The sequence below is a fragment of the Cervus canadensis genome, chromosome 5 (genome assembly GCF_019320065.1).
Source record: "Cervus canadensis isolate Bull #8, Minnesota chromosome 5, ASM1932006v1, whole genome shotgun sequence".
Lineage (NCBI taxonomy): Eukaryota > Metazoa > Chordata > Mammalia > Artiodactyla > Cervidae > Cervus > Cervus canadensis.
The window spans coordinates 98,687-109,796 of NC_057390.1; the positions used below are offsets into that span (position 1 = coordinate 98,687).

The window sequence follows — 11,110 nt, forward strand, 5'->3', positions numbered from 1 at the left end:
TGTGTTATTCTTTCAACTGTCCCTCCCTCTCCTTCCCCTGCTGCGTTTACAATCCGTTCTCTATGTCTGTGTCTCCACTGCCTTGTAAATAGGTTCATCAGTACCGTCTTTCTAGATTCAACAAACATACATATTTGTGTTTCTCTTTCTGATTTACTTTACTCAGTATTCATCCACCTCACTAGAACTGATTCGAATGACTCCTTGTTATGGCTGAGTGATATTCCACTGCGTATACGTACCACAGCCTCGTTATCCACTCATCTGTTGATGGACATCGGAGCTGCCTTCATGCCCTGGCTATTGTAAGTAGTGCTGCCATGGACACTGAGGTCTCTCCAATAACCATTTTTTAAAAGTTGAAGTATAGTTAATTTATAATGTTGTGTAAGTTTCAGGTATACAGCAAAGTGATTCAGTTATACATATATACATCTACTCTCTTTCAAGAAAACAATTTTTTAAAGTAAAAATGGCTATAGCTATTTATAATGGCTATAGTGTAATTTAATTATGTAAACTCTGTTACTTTACACAATAAAACAAAATACAGAACAAATAAATTTTGAGCAAATGTTTATATCTATGAAGAAAATAAAGGGGTCTGATATGTCATGTTAAAGTTAAATATCCCAACAATCAAAACCACAGGCTAATCTTAAAAATTTGGAGACAAAGAGCTAAACAAAATATTAAATCTAGAAGTATAGTGAAAAATATACCATTTCAGCTGGTATATGTTCCGGGAATTTCTGAGTAGTTTTTGGAAATTTATTACTGAAATCATCACACTGATAAGGTCGAGAAAGAAAAATCATGTGATTACCTTAGCAGATACAAAAGACAACTGAAAAAATTCAAGATTTTTTAATATTACAACCTCTTAGTAAAATAAGGATATATACTAGATGTTGTTGTTTAGTCTCTAAGTCATGCTCAACTCTTTGCAACCCCATGGACTGTAGCCTGCTATGCTCCTCTGTCCATGGAATTTCCCAGGCAAGAATACTGGAGTGGGTTGCCATTTCCTTCTCCAGGAGATCTTCCTGACAGAGGGATCGAACCCAAGTCTCCTGTTTGGCAGGCATATTCTTTACTACTGAGACACCTAGGAAGTCAAAGGATTTACATACTTAACCTGATTTTTTTAAAAATCAATCTTAAAATTGCCAATCTTAAAATTGCCAAAGCAAAAGGGCATTACCTTTGAAACATGCTTTATGCTCCACAATTCCTATCATTTAACATTTTTCTGGAAATGTAGCCAATACTATTAAAATTGTCTGGCATAGTCATCTCTGGCATGACTATGGAGAAAAATATAAGAATAGATGGGAAGAATTCAGAAACAGTTCAATAAGGTGTCTGGTTTCTAAAGAAATACATCAAATCTCAAAAAAAAAAAACTTGTTTGAATAAGACAAATTTATTATAACATTTTTACACAAAAGGAGTATTTGCCCTTAGTGAGTATCAAACATACTATTGCACAGCAGAATGGTCAGACAGCACAATGTATAATGGTATAGTACAGAAACAAAACTATGCTCGCTGAAAACTTAGCATATGGGCAGTGACCTTTTAAATCTGTGAAGAGGAGACAACGAACTAACCATTTGGAAAATAATAAGGTCTTTACTGAAGGAAATGCTTTATATATATATATATATTTAAATTAATTTATTTTTAACTGAAGGATAATTGCTTTACAAATTGGTTTTCATACATCAACACAAATCATATATACATATGGACTATATACAGTGAAATGCCACATGGGTAGAGGCAGGAATACAATTTAAATGCATCAGAAGTAGGGAAGAATATATCGGGTAGTACTTACCATTAGGTGGTAAGATTTGACAAGACTTGAATTTTATAATTTCCAACAATAATTTATTACTTATGAACCCAAGTAAATAATAATTAAGTCACAGAATAAATATGTTGTCAACTCCTTCACAAAGCACAGCCTCTTGAAATACTTACAAATATTATTTAAAGTACATTTATTTCAGATTTTTTTTTTCCAAAGGGAAGTTATTTCATTTCCCTAAAGAAAAAAACTCAATTGACCTTCTGAAGTGCAAAGGCTGAAGAGATCTGGTTTACATAATGTGCCATTTTAAATTTAAAACCAAACTAGGCTTTCCAGATTATACTTATCATTTTTAAAGCCTCAATGACACTTGAAAACTGCAATATTTTGGTTAACGTTTTTAATAAAGGATATTATGCATATAAATGCAGTTCTCTCCTTTGGTACAATATCCTTGTAAATAAAATTTGCAAATCTCTTTCCTCTTCTCCAACTCTGCATCATGATCAAATTTACATTGATCTCCCTGTTCACAAAAAAAGAAAAGAAGAGAAAAAAAGAAACCACTGAGTTGAATTTTCTCTGTGGTGTTTCATGGTAGAACCATGGTCGTATCTCCAGTCTTTAAATAGTGAGCCTACAGTAATTCAAACAGTCCCTTAGAGTTCTCGCCCAGGACAGTGGATGTGGCTTTGGGTGGAGAGGCCGAACGGTGAGCACGACCTCAGAGGACACTGCTTGGCTCACCATTTCTGGCTGAGCTAGACCATTTCAGTGAGTCTGCGGACTCACTTAACCTCTTGGTTTGACCATGAGTAAAATGAGAATAACAACAGTAACTGAACTTCACTGCATCATTGTAAACATGAAAACATTCAATATTAGTAAGCCACTTTGAACAGTACTTGCCACATAGGATCATGTGTCAGTAAAGTAAAATCTGATTTCAACAAGCTATATTATTGTCCCAGAATATAATTATATGAGTTCTGATATACAGTATTCAATGCAAGATCCATTTTGAAGAACTAGTTTTATTCCAACTATGAGAAAACACTCACCACCCCCAAAAATGACCTTAAATTTTAAAGATTTCAGAAGTTAAAATGATCATGTGTCAGTAAAATAAAATCTGATTTCAACAAGCTATATTATTGTCCCAGAATATAATTATATGAGTTCTGATATACAGTATTCAATGCAAGATCCATTTTGAAGAACTAGTTTTATTCCAACTATGAGAAAACACTCACCACCCCCAAAAATGACCTTAAATTTTAAAGATTTCAGAAGTTAAAATGATTTATGATACCCCTATAAATGTACCTTAATACATCTCCCTTCCAGAAAGTATTTGCAGATTTGTTTTCCTTTATGTTCCACTGTATGTTGATTAATAAATTCCTGAGTCATAATCTTCCATTTTTTCCCTGGTTTACTATACTGCAAGAAAAAAATTTACTTAAATAAAACATATGAAGTATTAAAAAGACATTAAAATTCATACTCAAATGAATCTAGAAAGCAGTACACATTGATTATTAAAAGTGGTGACGATGGAACATTATGATGCTATTTATTTATCTGGAGAGAGGCGATGCATGCAAGCATGCTTTCAGAAAACTGCTTGCTGATACTGGTAGTTGCAAAGAACCCTATCTCTAATTTAATGAAGACATATAACTACATTTTTCAAAATAAAACTGTGAAAACTTTAAACTTAACAATACTCAGTTTTGGCAAAGACACAATAAAATACGCACTTTCATGTATAGTTGATAGAAAACTTAAAATATAGATATTGTTTGACACAAAATTTGTACTTTTCAGCACAAAATTCTGAAGGAATTATCAGGAAGCCACATGAACATTTATTCACAAAAATAACCATTGCAGAATTATTTACAGGTAAAACAAACAAAATCTAGAAATACTCTACACATCTGAAACTAGAAGAAAAATAAAACACATTATGGTACATTTAGAATATTATAAAGTCATTTAAAAAATCATGAGATGGAAAGACAAATCTGGGGAAACAAAATGTTCACAATACCTTACCAAGCGAAAAAGTGATCTGAGTTCATAATAATAAAGACAAAGGAAAAAACAACTAAAAGAATATAGCCCTACCTTTAAGAGTGTGTATCTCTAGATGAATTTCTACAGTTATACATTGCTTGCATGTGTGGTTATTTTGTACTTTCGTTAGGGAAAAAAACTGAGGATATATTACTTTTAAATTTAAGAAAATTAAGAAAAACGAGTATATGATAGGAAACCTCACAGCCCTGCTTGCTTTCCTTAGTTCTCCTCAGGCCCCTATTCAACTTTTGCTGCAAGTATAAGAAGGCTGAGTAACAAGACAGTATGAGCTCTATAAAACAGACTGCTTTTCAAGCTCCTAGCAGGCACAGTGCCTTGCACACTGTAGGAGGTTCATAACGATTTACTTTTCTGAATTGATATAAGTTTTCCCTTTTCCCTCAATTTGCAAGATGATGAAGAACAAAGCACAATCTACTGAAATCTCTCATAGCAAACACCTGAGAAAATAGGTAAAGTTAAATCTGATTCTCAGCGCTCACAACTGATGAATGATATAATTCACCAGATTTCTGGGGGAAAAAAAAAGTATCAGAATACCAGGAAAACATAATCTTCAAATTTCTTTTTAAAAAGTATATATAGGGGAGGAGCCAAGATGGCGGAGGAGTAGGACGGGGAGACCACTTTCTCTCCTACAAATTCATCAAAAGAATAACTGAACGCAGAGCAAACTTCACAGAACAACTTCTGATAGCTAGCTGAGGTCATCAGGCGCCCAGAAAAGCAGCCCATTGTCTTCGAAACGAGGTAGGACAAAATATAAAAGATAAAAAGTGAGACAAAAGAGCTGAGGACGGAGATTCGTCCCGGGAAGGGAGTCTTGGGCGGCCTTGCTTGGGGTAGGGTCCGGGCCTGAGTGCCCTGAGGACAATCGGAGGGAGCTTCTGTGAGGTGCCAACTTGAACTGTGGGAGACCGAGAGAGAGAGTACATTAACCAGCCCGAACACACTGCCGGCCGTTCGCAGAACAAAGAGACCGAGAAAGTCCAGAGAAGAGCTCGCAGGCTGCGGACCGGCCCAGCCCCGCCGGAGGCAGGAGGCAGGGGGGAGGGGAAGGTCGCGGCGAGACACAGGGCGCAGCACCCGACCGGCGCGGGCGGGGACTGGGGCTGGGGACGCGGAGGGCGGAAGGCGCGCGCACCCGACTGGCGCCAGCGGAAACTGAGTCTGGGTCCGCGGAAGGGAGGGGGCGTGCCACACCTGGGTAGAGTGCGCCCACCAAGCCCCTGGCTGCCTGGACCGCTCTGACGGGGAAGGCACAGAGAGCAGGCGCAGCTTTTCGCTCCGCGCTTTTGTGGAACACCCGAGGGCTGGAACCTCGCGCAGCGCGGGGCGCGCTCCATATAGAACAGCCGGAAGCCTGAGCAGCGCAGACGGAGAAAGCGGCGTCAGCCCCTCCCGGCAGCGCCAGCCCGTCCCCGCGGCGCAAGCCCGCCCTCACAGCGCCAGCCCCTCCCTGCAGCGCCAGCCCATCCCCGCAGCGTCAGCCCCTCCCCGCAGAGCGACGGAACTAGCTACCTGAATGAGTCCACCTCCGCCCGCCTGTGTCAGGACGGAAATGAGGCTCTGAAGAGACCGGCAAACAGAAGTCAAATAAACAAAGGGAACCGCTTCAGAAGGGACTGGTGCAACAGATTAAAATCCCTGTAGAAAACACCGACTTCACCGGAAGGGCCCTGTAGATATCGAGAAGTGTAAGCTGGAACGAGGAGCTATCTGAAACTGAGCCGAACCCACGCTGACCGCAACAGCTCAAGAGAAACTCCTAGATATAATTTTACTTTTTTCTTTTTTTTTTCTTTTTTTTATTTTTTATTTTTTCTCTTTTATTTTCCTTTTAAATCCCCTATTACTCCCCCATTACTCCTTAACTTTCATTTTCATAGATTTTTATGATTTTTTTAATTAGGGGGAAAAAAATTTTTTTTTTCTTTTTTCTTCTTCTTTTTTTTTCTTTCCTTTTTCTCTTCTATTTTCTATTTTTCTTTTCCTCTTATTTCTTTTAAAGTCCTCTAGTACTCCTCTACTACTCCTTAATTTTCATTTTCAACACACTATAAAAAAAAAAAAAAAAAAGAAGAGAAGCCCTATTTTTAAACCGAAGATTATTCTCTCCCAATCTTGACTCTCTGTTTTCTACCTCAGAACACATCTATTTCCTCCTTTCCCCTTCTCTTCCCAATCCAATTCTGTGAATCCTTGTAGGTGACTGGGCTACGGAGAACACTCTGGGAACAGACAGCTGCGTAGATCTGTCTCTCTCCTCTTGAGTCCCCCTTTTTCTCTTCCTGCTCATCTCTATCTCCCTCCTCCCTCTCCTCTTCTTCATGTAACTCTGTGAACCTCTCTGGGTATGCCTAACAGGGGAGAATCTTTTCGCCATTAACCTAGAAGTTTTCTTATCAGTGCTGTATAGCTGGAGAAGTCCTGAGACTACAGGAAGAATAAAACTGAAATCCAGAGGCAGGAGACTTACACCCAAAACCTGAGAACACCAGAAAACTCCTGACTACATGGAACTTTAAGTAATAAGTGGCCGTCCAAAAGCCTCCATACCTACACTGAAACCAACCACCACCCAAGAGCCAATAAGTTTTAGAGCAAGACATACCACGCAAATTCTCCAGCAACGCAGGAACATAGCCTTGAACGTCAACATACAGGCTGCCCAAGGTCACACCTAACACATAGACCCATCTCAAAACTCATTACTGGGCACTCCATTGCTCTCCAAAGAGAAGAAATCAAGTTCCACGCACCAGTACACTGACGCAAGCTTCCCTAACCAGGAAACCTTGACAAGCCAATCATCTAACCCCACCCACTGGGAAAATCTTCCACAATAAAAAGGAACCACAGACCTCCAGAATACAGAAAGCCCACTCCAGACACAGCAATCTAAACAAGATGAAAAGGCAGAGAAATACCCAACAGGTAAAGGAACATGAAAAATGCCCACCAAGTCAAACAAAAGAGGAGGAGATAGGGAATCTACCTGAAAAAGAATTTAGAATAATGATAATAAAAATGATCCAAAATCTTGAAAACAAAATGGAGTTACAGATAAATAGCCTGGAAACAAAGATTGAAAAGATACAAGAACTGTTTAATAAAGACCTAGAAGAAATAAAAAAGAGTCAATTAAAAATGAATAATGCAATGAATGAGATCAAAAACACTCTGGAGGGAACCAAGAGTAGAATAACGGAGGCAGAAGATAGGATAAGTGAGATAGAAGATAAAATGGTGGAAATAAATGAAGCAAAGATGAAAAAAAGAAAAAACAATCAAAAGAAATGAGGACAACCTCAGGACCTCTGGGACAATGTGAAATGCCCCAACATTTGAATCATAGGAGTCCCAGAAGAAGAAGACAAAAAGAAAGGCCATGAGAAAATACTCGAGGAGATAATAGCTGAAAACTTCCCTAAAATGGGGAAGGAAATAGCCACCCAAGTCCAAGAAACCCAGAGAGTCCCAAACAGGATAAACCCAAGGCGAAACACCCCAAGACACATATTAATCAAATTAACAAAGATCAAACACAAAGAACAAATATTAAAAAAAAGCAGCAAGGGAAAAACAAACAAATAACCACACAAGGGATTCCCATAAGGATAACAGCTGACCTAATCAATAGAAACCCTCCAGGCCAGGAAGGGAATGGGCAGACGTCTTGAAAGTAATGAAAGAGAATAACCTACAACCTTAGATTTACTGCTATCCAGCATGGGATCTCATTCAGATATGAGCGAGAATCAAAAGCTTTTACAGATAAGCAAAAGCTGAGGAGAATTCAGCACCAACCAAACCAGCTCTTCAACAAATGCTAAAGGATCTTCTCTAGACAGGAAATGCAGAAAGGTTGTATAAACGTGAACCCAAAACAACAAAGTAAATGGCACGGGACCACACCTATCAATAATTACCTTAAATGTAAATGGGTTGAATGCCCCAACCAAAAGACAAAGATTGGCTGAATGGATACAAAAACAAGACCCCTATATATGCTGTCTACAAGAGACCCACCTCAAAGCAAGAGACACATACAGACTAAAAGTGAAGGGCTGAAAAAAATATTTCACGCAAATGAGACCAAAAGAAAGCAGGAGCCGCAATAACTCATATCAGATAAAATAGACTTTCAAATAAAATCTGTGAAAAGATTCAAAAGGACACTAATAATGATCAAGGATTCAATCATAGAAGAAGATTATAACAATTATAAATATAATATGCACCCAAACATAGGAGCACCGCGAATATGTACGGCAAACCACTAACGAGTATGAAGAGGAAATTAATAGTAACACAATAATAGTGGGAGACTTTAATACCCCCACTCACAAAAACTTATGGATAGATCAACTAAACAGAAAATTAACAAGGAAACACAAACTTTAAATGACACAATGGACAGCTAGACCTAATTGATATCTATAGGACATTTCACCCCAAAACAAGCAACTTCACCTTTTTCTCAAGTGCACACGGAACCTTCTCCAGAATAGATCACATCCTGGGCCATAAATCTAGTCTTGAAAAATTCAAAAAAATTGAAATCATTCCAGTCATCTTTTCTGACCACAGTGCAGTAAGATTAGATCTCAATTACAGGAAAAAATTGTTAAAAATTCAAACATATGGAGGCTAAATAACACGCTTCTGAATAACCAACAAATCATAGAAGAAATCAAAAAAGAAATCAAAATATGTATAGAAATGAATGAAAATGAAAACACAACAACCAAACCTATGGGACACTGTAAAAGCAGTGCTAAGGGGAAGGTTCATAGCATTACAGGCTTACATCAAGAAACAAGAAAAAAACCAAATAAATAACCTAACTCTACACCTAAAGCAATTAGAGAAGGAAGAAATGAAGAACCCAAGGGTTAGCAGAAGGAAAGAAATCTTAAAAATTAGGGCAGAAATAAATGCAAAAGAAACTAAAGAGACCATAGCAAAAATCAACAAAGCTAAAAGCTAGTTTTTATTGAAAAAAATTAACAAAATTTGACAAACATTAGCAAAGACTCATTAAGAAACAAAGAGAGAAGAACCAATTAACAAAATAGAAATTGAAATGGAGAGATCACAACAGACAAACGGAAATACAAAGGATCATAAGAGCTACTACAGCAGCTCTTGCCAATAAAATGGACAAACCATTGATGAAATGGACAAATCTTAGAAAAGTATAATTTCCCAAAACTGAACCAGGAAGAAATAGAAGATCTTAACAGACCCATCACAAGCAAGGAAATCGAAACTGTAATCAAAAATCTTCCAGCAAACAAAAGCCCAGGACCAGATGGCTTCACAGCTGAATTCTACCAAAAATTTAGAGAAGAGCTAACACCTACCTTACTCAAACTCTTCCAGAAAATTGCAGAAGAAGGTAAACTTCCAAACTCATTCTATGAGGCCACCATCACCCTAATTCCAAAACCTGACAAAGATGCCACAAAAAAAAGAAAACTACAGGCCAATATCACTGATGAACATAGATGCAAAAATCCTTAACAAAATTCTAGCAAACAGAATCCAACAACATATTAAAAAAATCATACACCACGACCAAGTGGGCCTTATCCCAGGAATGCAAGGATTCTTTAATATCTGCAAATCAATCAATGTAATACACCACATTAACAAATTGAAAGATAAAAACCATATGATTATCTCAATAGATGCAGAGAAGCCTTTGACAAAATTCAACACTCATTTATGATTAAAACTCTCCAAAAAGCAGGAATAGAAGGAACATACCTCAACATAATAAAAGCTATATATGACAAACCCACAGCAAGCATCACCCTCAATGGTGAAAAATTGAAAGCATTTCCCCTGAAATCAGGAACAAGACAAGGGTGCCCACTCTCACCACTACTATTCAACATAGTGTTGGAAGTTTTGGCTACAGCAATCAGAGCAGAAAAGAAGTAAAAGGAATCCAGATAGGAAAAGAAGAAGTGAAACTCTTGCTGTTTGCAGATGACATGATCCTCTACATAGAAAACCCTAAAGACTCTACCAGAAAATTACTAGAGCTAATCAATGAATATAGTAAAGTTGCGGGATATAAAATTAACACACAGAAATCCCTTGCATTCTTATACACTAACAATGAAAAAACAGAAAGAGAAATGTAAGGAACAATACCATACATTGCAAACAAAAAGAATAAAAATTACTTAGGAGATATCTACCTAAAGACAGCAAGAAGACCTATACATAGAAAACTATAAAACACTGACGAAAGAAATCAAAGAGGACACAAACAGATGGAGAAATACACCGTGTTCATGGATTGGAAGAATCAATATTGTCAAAATGGCTATTCTACCCCAAAGCAATCTATAGATTCAATGCAATCCCTATCAAGCTACCAACGGTATTTTTCACAGAACTAGACCAAAGAATTTCACAATTTGTATGGAAATACAAAAAACCTCGAATAGCCAAAGTAATCTTGAAAAAGAAGAATGGAACTGGAGGAATCAACCTGCCTGACTTCAGACTCTACTACAAAGCCACAGTCATCAAGACAGTGTGGTACTGGCACAAAGACAGAAATATAGACCAATGGAACAGAATAGAAAGTCCAGAGATAAATCCACGAACCTATGGACACCTTATCTTTGACAAAGGAGGCAAGGATATACAATGGAAAAAAGACAACCTCTTTAACAGTGGTGCTGGGAAAACTGGTCAACCACTTGCAAAAAAGAAGAATGAAACTAGAACACTTTCTAAACACCATACACATAAAATAAACTCAAAATTGGATTAAAGATCTAAATGTAAGACCAGAAACTATGAAACTCCTAGAGGCGAACATAGGCAAACACTCTCCGACATAAATCACAGCAAGATCCTCTATGACCCACCTCCCAGAATATTGGAAATAAAAGCAAAACTAAACAAATGGGATCTAATGAAACTTAAAAGCTTTTGCACTACAAAAGAAACTATAAGTAAGGTGAAAAGACAGCCGTCAGATTGGGAGAAAATAATAGCAAATGAAGAAACAGACGAAGGATTAATCTCAAAAATATACAAGCAAACTCCTGCAGCTCAATTCCAGAAAAATAAATGACCCAATCAAAAAATGGGCCAAAGAACTAAACAGACATTTCTCCAAAGAAGAAATACAGATGGCTAACAAACACATGAAAA

The 11,110-nt window shown here is 37.5% G+C and overlaps 1 protein-coding gene across 3 annotated transcripts in view; it reads right to left on the reverse strand.

Moving 5' to 3' along the window:
* Positions 1 to 11,110, reverse strand: part of ZC3H6 (zinc finger CCCH-type containing 6) — a 79,951-nt gene that overhangs the window by 13,162 nt on the left and 55,679 nt on the right. For all 3 annotated transcript variants that reach the window (XM_043467700.1, XM_043467699.1, XM_043467698.1), the window contains 2 exons: positions 3,146 to 3,262; positions 2,234 to 2,345 (listed from right to left, as the gene is read on the reverse strand). In XM_043467700.1, the coding sequence (XP_043323635.1) occupies positions 2,234 to 2,345; positions 3,146 to 3,262 (229 nt within the window). The remainder of the gene's footprint in view (positions 1 to 2,233; positions 2,346 to 3,145; positions 3,263 to 11,110) is intronic.